The following is a 15,464-nucleotide window of genomic DNA, read 5'->3' on the forward strand; positions in this document are numbered from 1 at the left end:
GCAGAAAAATGGCTACATCCCCGCAAGATCAAACACCGCAAAAGTTAGTAAAGGATGTGTTGAAAATGGTTGAAAACTGCTACACAACCAGAGGTGGTAGGGCGGGACTTCAGCGAGTGGCTCGTTCCGCCCAATGAGAGGCTGATCTATGCAGCGAACTTCCGCCCACTCAGACTATGTACATAGTAGCTAATGTTATAACTAGCCCAGCTACAAGCTAACCAGGCTTTCTTAGCAGTCAGCTTTTGACTCTGTTGTTGACTCCCAGCACTTTTCAAGAAGCACCCCGACACAGACAGTAGGTCCATCATTTGTATTTATACACTTTATTTTCACTAAAAAGAACTTGAAGCACCATGCCCGGTGCGCCAAACCAGAGTATAATTTGTAAATTTGTGCCTCAACCCAGCCTAGTCCATCAGTCCCCTCAGTTGACTGAGATTGCATTGTTGAGCAGTCAAGTTTTCTTTGTTTGTTTTTTCAGTCAGTGTGCAGTGTAGGCTACTTCTGGAGACATTTTGGTCCCCAGATTTTGCTGGAAATGAGCTCTCTTCACTGTCATGCTGCTCTTTGGGACAGGCTGCTACCTCTGCAGCTGCCTGCAGTATGAGAGGCTTTGCCCGGTCAGGCTCTGAATTAATGTTATCTTCTGCCTTATGTGTAGAAGTGGTGCATTTACAGCTCACAGCAACTCCTTAATGCAGTTAGCTTGTTAACTACATTAGGCCTAGGTCTGGAAACTAACGTAAATGACAGAAACCATCTTTCGATAAAAATGTATTTGACGTGTACTTTGAGTTTTTAGTTTGCCCCATGTCCCATTTTTTTAATATGGAGGGGGCAGGCTTAAAATTCTATGCTGAAGCCAGCCACCAGGGGGCGATGCAGATGTTTCAGCTTCACTTTTGGGGCACTGCCATATCGTCCATCTTTAAACACAGTATAAATCTTAAATTTTCAGTGAAATCGCATACGACCTCAGTTCAACAAGAAAGTTCAGAATTTTTGGAACCTCTGTTGACCATCGAAGCATGCCAAACACGATACTGATACATGAACACATAATGTCTGTGCGGTGCACATGTCAAAGTCAGTTAACCCTCAAATATCACAGCTGATCCTGGTTTCAGTCAGCCTTTTCATGTAGGAAAGCAACTTGTGGGGAAAGTTTTTTGAAATGACAGAAGTGAGCCTCTCACTGCTAAATGTGATGTCCCTCTGAAGCAGCTCTCAGATAAAAGGCCAGAGTACTGTCCAGTCAGGCTGGAGTCAGCTGCCCCCCTGTGTCACTGCATGTTACTGCAGGACTGAAGCCTGCCTGCTGCAGCTCTCCCGTCAGACTGAGATGAAGGAGAAAAGATCAGAGACTGTGCAGAGGGACTCCAGATAAAGATCAAACTTACTTACAATCTCCCGTGAACATAAAAAATAAATGAATTTCCCCTTTCATACTCTGTGTTTAAGTATTTGACCTAAATGTGATGTATTATACATCAAGAGAATATCCTAATATGTGACTTATCTGCAGCCCCATAGGCACCGTACGTTTCATCTGTGTAATGCAGACATCTCAATCTATAGCTTCACACTCCTATCTTGATGTTCGGGTTCATGTACAAGTGTGCATGTGTGTGTGTGTGTGTGTGTGTGTGTGTGTATTATCACTTTATATTGAAAAGAGCAGCGGTTCAGGGTCTACTTCATAATGCCAACTCCTCTGATCAATAAATCATTTTCAAACACTGCTGATCGGAGACCACAGCTCTCTGTCGGGGGAACACAGATGTGAGTGTGTGTGTGTGTGTGTGTGTGTGTGTGTGTGTGTGTGTGTCTCATGTGAGTTTCTGTCCCTTTGTGCTCATGCAGCAGGAAGGGAATGACAGTGAGAAGGAGTGTGTTTACCAGTGCAGTATAGGGTCTATGCAGTATAATGCAATGGAGCATGTTTTAATGACGGAACACCTCAGTGACTGATGGGACACACACACACACACACTCTCTTTGTCTCACTGTCGCAGCTGTGTATGTACAGTATTTACTAAATGCTTATGAGTGTGTCTCCCTGTTTATGTGAATGTGTGTGTGTGTGTGTGTGTGTGTGTGTGTGTGTGTGTTGATGTGTCAGTGTTTAGGTCTTTGTGCGCAGCTCCATACGTCCCCTATAGGAGCTGGTAGGAGGCTGATCTGCAGAGCTCAACGACTGCTCAGCTTCATTGTTCCGTATCTGCAGCTCTTCTCTTCCCTCTTTGTCTCGTCTCTTTTTGTCCTCTTCGCTGTTGCCCTCCTGTCTCCTCTTCTCTATGTCCTACTCTTTCCAGTCTTCTTTGTCTTCTTTGTCTCCTCCTCTTGTCTCCTCTCTCTTCTGTCTTATCCCCTTTTTCTTCCTTCTCTTTTCCTTTGTTCTCTTCTCCTTTGTCATCTTGTCTTTCCTGTTTTGTCTTTTTTGTCCATGTCTCTATTGTCCCTCCTCTTGTCTTGTCTTGTCTTCACTCCTTGTTCTCTTTTGTGTCCTCTTCTCCACCTCTTCTCCTTTGCCCTCTGTTTAGTCCTCTTCTCCCTTTTCTCCTCTCTTCTTTGTGTCCTCTTTTTTTGTTGTCCTCTTCTTCTGTCTCTGTGTTCTTGTCTTCCTTTGCCCTGTCATCTCCTCATCTCCTCTTCTATGTCCCACTCTTCCCATTCTTCTTTGTCTTCTTCTCTTCTGTGTGTCCTCTTTGTTCTTCTTTGTCCTCTTCTTTATTGTCCTTATTTTCTCTTCGTCTTTCCAGTTGTCCTCTCCTCTCTTTTCCTTTCCTTCTCTCTTTCCTCTGGGTGAGATATTGCCTCTCTGATGCGTTGTGACAGTGACGTTAATGGAAGCACTGTACATTTAACGACCTATATCTCCGGAAATTCCTCTGCCGCTTCTCATTGCGTGCGCACGCGCACACACACACACACACACACACACACACACACACACACACACTTGAGACAATACAAAACACAATCAGTGCAGCAGATACAGGTCTGTACACCTGTAAACACAGCAGATATGTGTTTGTTGTTTCTCCTGGACAAAAGATTAATAGGATTATTGGCTCATGTGTTTATGCAAGTGTGTGTGTGTGTGTGTGTGTGTGTGTGCGTGCGTGCGTGCGTGCGTGCGTGTGTGAGCATCAAAGGACAAGTGTCATTTAACTCAGTATGACTGTCACTTGGCTGTGTATGTGTGTTGTGATATATCACACCACTGTCAACCGCACAACAAAAGAGCGAGGGAATAGCAGAGCTGGGAAGAGGGGGTGAGAAAGAGTAAGTGAGCAGAGGAGAGGAAGCAGGGATGAAAATGATGAGTGGGAAAAAATTATGATTAAGAGGATGAAGGAAAAAGAGAGATGAGAATGAGTTGAAGAGGAAATGAGGGAGGAAAAAAGAAAACATGCGTGTGGTAGGAAAGATAGAGGAAGAAAGTAGAGATAGAACAAAGAAAAAAAGAACAGATTATTAACGGTACACTTGTAGAGATGCTGTGAGAGCCATGATATGGATTAGACCACACAGGAAGGCTATATATTACGATGTGTAATAACTAAAGAAGAAACAAGGTTAGGGTTATAGTCTGTAATGTAGGAGTCGATCATATCATTCTATTCTCTACTTTGAGTGTTTTTTTTCCTTTACTACTGTAATACAGTTCTTCTTCATCAATGAAGTCCAGGCACTTCATGTTTCACACTTGCATTTAGAGTGTGGAAACAATTAATTGATTAGTTAGAGAGGTGTATTTTTTCAGTTTCCCCAGTGTGAGGATTTGATGCTTTTCCTTGTCTTACATAATAACAACCTGTACATCTTTGTGGCTCTGAAGGACTGAAGATCATTTTAGGTTCTGTTAAAATGTGACAGCTCATGATATTTTCTGACATTTTATGGACCAAACAATTATTTGTCAGATGAATCAATTATGAAAATAATTATTAGTTGCAATCCCACATCCGGCTGCTTAAAGGATATGCCCTGTTCTTCCCTAGCAGGCTTTTAATGCAAAATATTTTTACAGCGATGAGTTTTATTGTCAGTTGCTTAACTGTAACCCATAGAATGGAAAAGGAAAAGTGATTGGAATAAGTGAATTAATATCTCTCTGCCCCTTGCCAAAACTTCTTGACAGCGTCTGAACATCTAAGTCAAAGTAATGCGTGGCTAAATAATATATAAATCTGTTTTTTTCCCCATTATTTTATTTGATAGGGACGATGCAATTTAGATAGATAGATAGATAGATAGATAGATAGATAGATAGATAGATAGATAGATCTTCCCTGATACAGTCACTCTCAATTTATTCGCTGTGCCATGCAGGCAATGAACACAGAATGATAATAAACAGTTGTACCCACAGCTTATTTAACACAACCCTCCCCTCTTCAGCTCCAGTCTGTGATCTTTGTCCTTTGTCCCCATGTAGCTGGTGAAGGCTATGCAGCCATCGGCCACTATCGGAGGCAAGTTCCACCCATAACGATAGCTTGTAAAACGTCCTATAGGTGGCGATCAATCAGCCAAACCAATAAATTGGTCAACCTCTAGTTAATTCCATCCCCTTTTTGCCTTTATTTCTTCATACTTATCCATTGTTTGAATACCAACTTTTATTAAGGAATTTCTGATATTGTAATCCTGTAGAATGTGCAGGACTGAAGTCGGATGTCTGTGGGACTCTCTCTATGCAGATGATGTCCTGTTCTCTCTTTGCTCCCGTCCTGTTCTCTGTCCCATTTGTGTCAGATTGGACTGACTTCATGAGAAGTTAGCTGGCCCACTGATGCTCTGCTCTCAAATTTGTAGGTGAAATGGTCATAAAGGTGAAGTTCTGATCACTCTGAATTCACAAGGTGTGACGTAGGCTGATGGTTTCTAAAAATGTTGGTGACCAAGAAAGCAGCTTTATTTTTTTCTATCAGTTTTGGTCTCTATCACTAAATAAAAGATCGAGTGCAAAAAATTCAAATGATTGTTTTTGAGGAATGAACAAAGCCATTCTTTTTCACTTACTTTACAACAACTTCTGCAAAGTGCTTACAACAATTCTAGTCACATTTTGTACTAGATTTATGATGTTAAAAAAACAATCTTGTGTTTCCCATGTGTGATTGTGATTCCTTCATCTCAACTTCATCATCTTTGTTCTCCAGCATCACAACACATCCTGCATTAGCTGAGCACTTAGTAATCTTTAATTGGAGAATTCTGTCTGTCTTCGGTCTAATTGATTCCCAATAGTGGATGTTATGACAGCTGCTGCAGCAGCCTGTGGGCTGTAATCAAATCCCACATGTTACTTAACCTTTTCACATCCACTCCAGCTGATTAGCTGCTGTCAGGCGGCATATGCACTATATTGAAATTTATGCGGATATCTGATTATTTGCATGGCCAGTTTGTCCATTCTTGATTCAGAAATTTTCCATTTCATTGCAGTACTGCCACATGTCCAGTATCCAGCAGTAGATTTCACCTACAGCTCTGATGCTTAATGTTTTATCAATAACTTTCACATGTGAAACTGTGTGAACAAGCTGCAGATGAGTCATACACATACTCTGGTTCATCGGTTTAGATAGATGGATGTAGGAATTACTGAGAAAACGCTCATGATGTTAATGCTGTAATCACTGGCTGATATTAGGCTAACTATTTTGTGCAATAGTTAAGTTGTTTGTGCAAAGCAAGGAAGGCACACACATTAAAACTTAATGATAGAGTTACTGTGCATTATTAATGAATAAATAGTTGGGGGTGTTGTAAGAAAAAAAATATAAAGGGAGCCATGGTTGTTTTTTGAATGAAAACTAATAAAATATAATGATCTCTCTCTCTAAGGTGTGGAAGCAGAGCTTCTGTCTGAAGCAGCTCCTGTGGTTATTTGGAGACTCATTGAGGCCATCGAGAAACACGGTGAGAAAATAGAAACATCTGTGTGTTAAGTTTGATTCTGGAGTCAGGATATGGTTAACTTAGCATAAAGAGGGAGAAGGAGAAACAGCGAGCCTGACTCTAAAGTGAAAGAATTGTGCCGATATATATATATTTATATATATATATATATATATATATTTTTTTTTTAGGGCAACTGGTGATGCATTTTTATAATTCAGCAGGACTGTATGAAGTATGTAATTTAAATGTAACATCAGTAACCCCTAACAGCAGCCTTTACATTATATGTAATACATGACATTGGTTTGTCAGAAGAAAACACATGCTTTGAGGCTGACACACAGCAATTTTCTCAGCTGACCCCCTCTCTTTTCTTCTCCCTCTGTTTTTCCTGCAGGTTTAAACAATGAGTCTCTGTATCGAGCTCCTCCAGCCTCCAGTGGACCTGCAGAGCTGCGGCAGGCACTAGACTCAGGTACCATCCAGTAGATAAATTTAAGGACAGAAATGTAATCAGATGTGATCATTTGAAACTCCTCCAGCGTGGCACAAGTCTCAACTGAATGCTGTCACATTAATGGCAGTGCCATAGCAGCATGAGGTTACAAACTGAATTTCTTATGTGCAAAGAACATAAAATTAGTCAAAAGTTCAAAAACTTCCAGTGCACACTAGAATATCAGGATTGACACAGAGTTTATTCAAAAATGTTTAAAAACAAAAGGAGCGAACAACGCGATTCGCGTGTTGCTTCATCAGATTCGCTCTTGATTGTCATTAGGTGTGTGCTTAAATAGTCAGGGCAAGTAACAACCAGACAATCAATCAATCAATCAATCAATCAATGAGAAACAAATACAAAATACATAACCTAGCTGTAATATTAAAGGGAGAGTGCATACAATATAAATAGAAATAGATATCAAAACAGTGATACACGAAAATACTTTACAATTACACAGTTCATCATCTGACAAGTCTCAACTCTTTTTCTCACTTCATTAAGGATATTGTAGGGACTTTGCCTTCTTACATTCAAGACACTGGTGATGTCTTGAAATTACTGTCTAGTTTGAAAGTGCCTAAAGACTCATTTTTGGTAACTCTCGATGTGGAAAGCCTATATACTAACATTCCACATATAGGTGGTCTTGAAAAGCCTATATACTAACATTCCACATATAGGTGGTCTTGAAACTATGCAACATTTTTTAGAATTGGAAGAAGATTTGCCAGTTGAATTTTTATTTTCTTACAGAATTTATTTTGAGTTGTAATTATTTCAACTTCAATAAAAACTACTACTTACAGATTCAAGGGACAAGCATGGGCTCTCCCTTCGCCCCTAATTATGCTAACTTATTTATGGGGCTGTGGGAGAAGAAGTATATATTCATCAATAACCCCTTTTTGGAAAACATTTTGTTTTATAAGAGATACATTGACGATGTGATTTTGTGTTTTACATCTAATGAGGAGGATCTTCATGGATTTTGTGACTATATTAATCATACTTATCCTACACTAAGATTTACTATGGAATATAGTCAAGAGAAAATTCATTTCTTGGATTTGTTGATATCTAAAAATGAAAGCGGAGAACTTGATACCTCTATTTTTCAAAAAGATACTGATAGAAATGTTATCCTACATGCTGAAAGTTACCATCCTAAGAAAATGATAAACAACATTCCTTATGGACAATTTGTTAGGTTAAAACGTATATGCAATAAAGATAATGATTTTGATGTTAAAGCCAGAGAAATGAAGACAAGATTTGTCCACAGAGGGTACAAGGACCACGTCATTGATACAGCCATCAACAAATCTAAAGCTCTCAATAGAGAGGAACTTTTAGGCTCATCTTGTAGACTTGCAGACAACAGAGTCACTTTTGTGTCTGAATACAATACTATCTCTGGGAGGGTGGAGAACATTATTAAAAAACACTGGAGTGTACTTAAATGTGACCCCGGTTTGCAGCATATCTCTGCCTCCATGCCAAGGTTCTGCTACAAAAGAGGTAGAAACATACGTGACTCTATTGTTACATCAATGTATAAAGAACCTGACATGAAAACTAATTGGCTTTCTAAGGATGTATATGGTAATTATAGGTGTGGCAGATGCACCCATTGTTCTAACACGTATGACATACGGGGAAGAAGTATAAAATCAAAGAGTTCATTAATTGTATTTCTACACATGTGGTGTATGCTCAAATGTCCATGTGGACTTATATATGTGGGCCAAACCAAACGTAATCTCAAACTGAGAATAGCTGAACACAAAGCAGCTATAAGAAATGAAAATATTCAAACTGAGAATAGCTGAACACAAAGCAGCTATAAGAAATGAAAATATGAACTATGCTATTGCAAGACACTACAAGGACAGAAATCATGGTTCGGCCGCCTCTCTTAAATTTATAGGTATTGAGAGAGTTAATCCCAATCCTATTATCATTAAACAGCTATTGAAGAGAGAAGCCTACTGGATACACACCCTTAATTCTTTAGAGCCACATGGACTAAATGAGACATTAGACTTAAGTCCATTTTTGTAAGTTTACTATATGTCTAACTTTTCTCTGCTTCTGTGTCTGCAGCTAATCTATAGGGAAAGTTGAGCTACTTTCACCCCTCCTGGCACATCCCCCTCCCCTCCTCTCCCTGTGTAGACAGGAATGCTTGAGTAGATATTGTAGATTGTGGTATAACCTATAACTTCTGGAGTATCTCCTCTTTTGTTTATATCTCTTATATTGGCCCACTTGTTTTTGATATGTATTTCTAAAAAAAATCGGACTATTTGACTATTTATACTGTACTCACTCTCCGCTGTTTATATGAGTTGGTACAGCCAGATTATGTATTTTGCATTTATATCTCATTATTGCAATGGGTCTTAACAAGTATGTAAAAACATTTTTTCTTCCTTTTTGATCTATACTATTTATATGGTTCACACTCTACCTCAAAATTAGAGTTGAGACTTGTCAGATGATGAACTGTGCAATTGTAAAGTATTTTCTTGTATCACTGTTTTGATATCTATTTCTATTTATATTGTATGCACTCTCCCTTTAATATTACAGCTAGGTTATGTATTTTGTATTTGTTTCTCATTGATTGATTGACTGATTGTCTGGTTGTTACTTGCCCTGACTATTTAAGCACATACCTGATGACAATCAAGAGCGAATCTGATGAAGCAACATGCGAAACGCGTTGTTCGCTCCTTTTGTTTTTAAACATTTTTGAATAAACTCTGTGTCAATCCTGATATTCTAGTGTGTGCTGGAAGTTTTTGAACTTTTGACTGTGATTTATCCTGCACCAGCTGGCACCTAGAAGAAGCACTGCGCTGCTGTGCACAGGGATTTACTAGTTTTTTTAAATAAAATTAGTATTTTAACCACAGACATTGTGAATGAGCCTTTTAGCTTGTAGAAGAGATTCTCCTCAGGTCAGATTGGTCATTAAATGTGTTTTCAATTTAACAGTGCAAGAGTGAAAATAAAACTGAATAAACTTCATTGGAATTGACAATGGCAACTGACCCGCTGTTCCATGCCTATATTTAGTATTTAGTATTTAGTATATTATATTTATTTCATCCATGGAGCCCATTGATTGGAAGTCAATTGATCAGGTTGGGGTTTTGCAGAAAGGTTGATTAAATCGTAGTGTGAGTAAACAAAATGTACAAGATTAATAAAGCTTTACAGTGTCTTCCCATTTTAAAGTGAAAATAGTTTTTGCTTTAACTTAATTTTATGATGTAAATGTTGATTGCACAATGTGATGTCTGTAGAACAGTGACACCATTGACGTTTAGATTGGTTGCCTATAAGCCTTGCTTTCACTATGCAATTCTGTCTGCTGCCAGATATGACCTCCCCTAAAAATTAAAGCTTGATTTATGGCACAAGAGAAGTGCGTTAACCATTGCACAGTTTAAACAGGAAGAGGACTGAGCTGTTGTTTTCCTCGGTAGCTATTCCCAGTTACCAAAGATTATCAGTGTAAGTTCTTTACAGTTACAATCCCCAGTAGTGAAAATGGCAGACGGTAGAACAGCCAAAGTAACTGACTGTGGAAGCTCTACTTGCTTGGTAGTTGTAGGCTCTGAGGAAAATTATCCTTTTTTTGTTTTTTTGGGGGTTTTTTGACGATGGCACCAACAATAATACCCCTTGGGAACACCAGGGGAAGGGAGGGGGCATGGGGTATTGCACAGTTGTCCTTTTCTACGTTAACATTGATCAGTGCTAACAGTAAAAATTTCCAGCACTGTTTTGCCAACAGCATGTTGGAGGGACAGATAGCATCTGTTTTAACTGTGCTTCAATGCTGTCGGACTTTATAAATGAGGCAGCAGAATTCTTTATTCTAATGATAAATAATGATGGGAAAGCATAGGAGGGGATCCACCAAGGAGATGCAGGATGAATAAGTTTTTAGTTTTATCATTAAAGGGATAGTGCACCCAAAAATGAAAATTCAGCCATTATCTACTCACCCATATGCCGACGGAGGCTCAGGTGAAGTTTTAGAGTCCTCACATCCCTTGCGGAGATCGGCGGGGGGAGCAGCTAGCACACCTAATGGCTGACGGCGCCCCAGACTAACGTCCAAGAACACAAAATTGAAACCACAAAATATCTCCAACATGCTCATCCGTAGTGATACAAGTGTCCTGATGAAGTGATACATAAAAAGTTGTTTCGAAAAATGTCATATGAACTCTGTTTTTAGCCTCACTGTAGCCTGTAGCTCTGACTGCTTCTCTGTGCTCCACGTTCACGTGTGCGCGCCTGCGCGAGACCAGCGAAAGCATGAGCTTTGCTTACCCGTGTTTACATCACGTGACACGTGCACCGCAGGGAGAGACAACAGTAACCACAGTAGCTAAAAGATAATTTGCACTACGGTCTTTTAGCAAAGGACAGCCCAACATGTCTGAAAACTTTGAAATTGAGGAGGAACAGCATTTCTTTGTTGAGCCCTATTTGTTTGAGCCCGAGTATATGGACGGAACTCAGGCTACTGGACGAAGCAGCCGCCGCAGCTCATGAGCCTAACTCTCAGCCAGCCGCAGTATACCGGAGTCGAGCACTGGAAACCTGGTGGTGTAGTTGTTTCAAATGCAAAGCAATGCCAACGGATGAGGAAAGTCTTTGCTGCTCAGACTGGGAATTGGCGATGCCTGCACTTGAGAATCTGGACATCAGTACTGACGAGACTGCTGCTCTTCAGAGACCGTGCATCACCGATCACCCTGAGCGCGCACACGTGAGCGCGAAGCACAGAGAAGCAGTTAGAGCTACAGGCTACAGTGAGCCTAAAAACAGAGTTCATATGACGTTTTTCAAAATAGCTTTTTATGTCGGGGCTGCAGCACACTTGGATCACTACGGATGAGCATGTTGGAGATATTTTGTGGTTTCAATTTTGTGTTCTTGGACGTTAGTCTGGGGCGCCGTCAGCCATTAGGTGTGCTAGCCGCTCCCCCCGCCGATCTCCGCAAGGGATGTGAGGACTCTAAAACTTCACCTGAGCCTCCGTCGGCATATGGGTGAGTAGATAAATGCTGAATTTTCATTTTTGGGTGCACTATCCCTTTAATGCAGCCTGTGAGAGAACAGAGAACACTCCTCTTCCTTCATATCAGAATTATAACTCAGTATCACAGCTCCTTCTTATGCACCCGGTGCCAAATATCATGCACTTACTGTGATTCTATCTACAACTGTCCTGTCATGTTTAAATAGAGCTATAATAGACATTTACACGACACGTATGTGTCTGAAGACAAAATGCCTTTATTTTAACCGATAAATAAAGCCAGCAGTGTTACAGATTCCACTTGTGAAAGTGTGAAAAACTAAGAAAGTAAGAAAGACAGACCTTAGAGATGTGTATTGATGTGGTGCATTGAGATTCTCTGCTGCAGTGAAAAGCAGCGACACTTACTGAATATTGAGTGCTTTAAATCTCTGCTTGGTAACATAATGTAGAAGCAACAAGTGGCCCAACAACAACAAAGCGCCCAAATTTCATCTCCTGTTCTCCTCTGTGTATTCAAACCAACATTAACTCGTGCTGACACTGTCGTGGTCATATCAGACTGCTGATGCTGAGTGGGGGCGTTATCACTCAGACAAAAAAAAAGTTGGCCAAGTTTGAGTTGCTGAAGTTCAGGTTTGGCACCACCAGGGAGTGCTCTGACTCCGCACTTTATTTTGGGAGAGAGGTGGGGAACTCACAAAATCAGACTCTAGAGTTCACTATGAGGAGGAGAGATGAGACAGGAGGGAGGGAGGAAAGAAATGAAACATGTATTGTCACCTACAATATGAAACTAGTGATTAGGAAAAGGGTTATTTAGCGCAGACATTTCATTTGTCCACACCTGTATGATGGAACATGTACATGAGGTAGAAACCTTTGCTCTTATTTATGCTAACTCAGCAGCACATGTAAATGGAATCTTTAGACTTATCCTGTGCCTCACTCTGTTTTCACTCTTGAATGTTGGTTTAGTCCACGACCACGTTTACCTTGCTTTTCAATAAGACATTAAAGTAACTTTTCTGTCATTCAACTAATTTATGAATGACTGTAACTTTGACACCTGCAGTTCAGTTGTCACTGAAATCCAGAGTACACATGGACAGAAAGGGGCGACTTGCTGATTGAACAGTTTTTGTAATGTGGTGGTCTGCATCATCAGTGCATCACCGTTTTCAAAGAGACTCACCCATGTTTCCAACTTTGCAAAAACAGTTTGAAGAATATCCTTAAGCCAGCATACCATACATAATATCTACCACATCAAGTCATGTAGACGTTAGAAACAGGCAGTTTTTCCTCGGTGAGGTGGAGTAAACTTGTTTCCACTGTTATTAAATAATAATCCAGAAGTGATGGATCATATTGAACTGATCCAGTTCAGCATTTATGGCATACTTTGGATATAATGTTGTTTAAACAAACCAAGCCCAAAGTTTCCTAACAGGGGTTGACCGATGTATATTTTTAAGAGCCAATTCTACAACCAATAAGTAGTAATCAAGGAGACCAATTACCTTATTTGGAACAAATATATATTTGCAGAAAAAAATGAAAATCTTGGAGTCAGAATTTTGAATTTAGAATCAAAGGACACAGGCGTTCAAAATTGGTTTTAAGCCATGCCCTTAACATGCAGAGATCTGTCTGGATTATCTGAGCCTTTTGGTGATATTATGCATTGTGGACGGTGAAAATCCCTAAATTCCTTGCAACTGAGAATTAAGAAACATTGTTCTTAAACTGTTGGACTAATTGCCTATGCAGCTTTTCACAAAGGGGTAAACCATGCACCGTCCGTGCTTGTGAACCTTTCAAGGGCGCTTCCTTTCATATCCAGATATGATACTTATAACCAATTAACCTGTTTACCTGTGAAAAGTTCCAAACAGATGTTTTTAAGCATTCCACAGTGTTTCCAGTCTTTTGTTGCTCCTGTCCCCACTAGTTTGAAACGTGTTGCAGGCATCAAATTTAGACTGAGTGTATATTTACAAAAAACAATAAAGTTTATCAGTTTGGACATTAAATATCTTGACTTTGTACTGTTTTCAATTAAATATAGGTCAATATGCTTTTGCAAATCATTGCATTCTGTTTTTATTAGCATTATATACAGTTTCCAAACTTTTTAGAAATCGGGGTTGTAAACTATGATAATCTCTTCACTCGTCGTGTTTAGGTGCTGTCTCACTCCCCCTTCTCTTCTCCTTGCAGTTTTTGTACTCATACAACTAAAGTTACATCCAATAACTACTATGACTATCAGCAGAATGTTACTCAGGTGTTTTGCAACTTCACTGTATTGGATTGTGATGTTTATGACAACTTCTATCTGCTGCCTTACACATAGCTCCACTTGCTTACTGGAGTAGCTCCAGTCTGCATTTGACTTTGCCGTCTGTGACACAGCAGCCTTCAGTGTTGATCACATAGTGCTGTTGGTGGGTCATTGAGCAAGGCTACAGACTGGTGACAGAGATAGGTGGTGGCACCAGAGCCAATGTAGCAAATTTTTAACTTCTTTTATTGGCTGTCAAATGGAAAATAACAAGTCTGGTAATTATAAAAATGCTAAATATTGCAGCCAATAATCGGCCAGGCTGATAATTGATTGATCCCTAGCTTTTAACAGAAGTAACAGAACAGGTTTAGATGTGTGTGGTAGAATTCAAAGTGAATATTCAACAGGATTTATTGAGCTGCCAGGAGCCATGAGCAGTGCACAAAGCTCTGACCCAGTCAGTCTGTCATCACTTTAAAGAATCCAGAGGATGAGAGCAGAGGGGGAAATCCAACCTTTTAGCGCTCTTTTCAGAACAAAAAATAATAACAATATCTATATTAATAACAATTCCCCTAAAATTTCCAAGGGTTTGCTCACTGGTTTCAGTTAGGGCTCTTTCTTGGCAAATATAACATGGACTTATGGGCTGTCTACTGCTCCTTATTGAACATTCACATTGTAAATTAGAGAGGAGGAAATATTTTGGAGTTCAGTTTTAAACTCTTGACTCAAGTTGTATTTTTCAAGTAATGCTTTAAACTATGAAAATCAAACCCAGACTGTTTGAAACAGGGGTTTTCCCTTTATATGCTTTATCCAGAAGATTGGGATCATAAGACCCAAAATGTGAATAAATGAGTTGTTATGACAAGTATTTTTCTCAGTGCTCATCCAATTTTCTCCAGAGTACATCAACAACTCCACAAATCCAATACAGTATTAGTAGGTATAAAGAATAGATTTAGTGTAGAAGAAGGCACACACACACACACACACACACACACATACAGAGATACTCCTTGGGCAGTGGTGGGAGGTCAGCATGGGGCCAAAGATATGCACATACTCAAAGTAATTGACTGAAAGGAGTTGACATGTAGGCACTCAGAGGAATTTAGCATGCAGACTTGACACGCACACCCACATATATGTTGAGACAGAAAGGGGGCTGCATGAGAGAAATCCTACGCACGTTATGATGGAAAATGCAGAGAAATGCAGCCGCTGACATCCCGCAGTCACACCGGCTTTATGTGCTGTTAGTGGTCTGATAGACACTGACAGATCCTATGGAATATATATGAAAAGTGGTAGCTTGTGTGCAGATTTGTGCCGACATGTAGCTGTGATGTTACGTGAACCCACAGGAAGGAAAAGTTTGGTTTAGATGTTGGAGGGCAGAGAGGGATGGTCTGATGACTGTGATGTGTGAGGGAGGGCAGTGTGAGAGCAAAGATTAAGAAAAAGAAATGTCTCTTTGTCTTTGCTCGTTGTTTCATATAGAAATATCTTTGTCTTTTCTCATTGTCACAGTGTCTGTTTGAGTTGCACAGGTAGGTGAGGTGGAAGGTTAACAGGAGAAAAGTCTGCCCATGTGTAACGTTTCTCTTTATCCTGGTTTGCGTGCAGTCAAACAATTCTACAGTAGCCTAATGGTTGCTTCAGTGGAAACACTGCAACAA

At 39.9% G+C, this 15,464-nt stretch overlaps 1 protein-coding gene across 1 annotated transcript in view; it reads left to right on the top strand.

The window, feature by feature from the left end:
• LOC126396964 (phosphatidylinositol 3-kinase regulatory subunit alpha-like) overlaps positions 1-15,464 on the top strand; it is a 169,172-nt gene that overhangs the window by 97,457 nt on the left and 56,251 nt on the right. The window contains exons 3-4 of the mRNA XM_050055371.1: positions 5,863-5,937; positions 6,317-6,394. Of these exons, the coding sequence (XP_049911328.1) occupies positions 5,863-5,937; positions 6,317-6,394 (153 nt within the window). The remainder of the gene's footprint in view (positions 1-5,862; positions 5,938-6,316; positions 6,395-15,464) is intronic.

The sequence above is a fragment of the Epinephelus moara genome, chromosome 10 (assembly GCF_006386435.1).
Source record: "Epinephelus moara isolate mb chromosome 10, YSFRI_EMoa_1.0, whole genome shotgun sequence".
NCBI lineage: Eukaryota > Metazoa > Chordata > Actinopteri > Perciformes > Serranidae > Epinephelus > Epinephelus moara.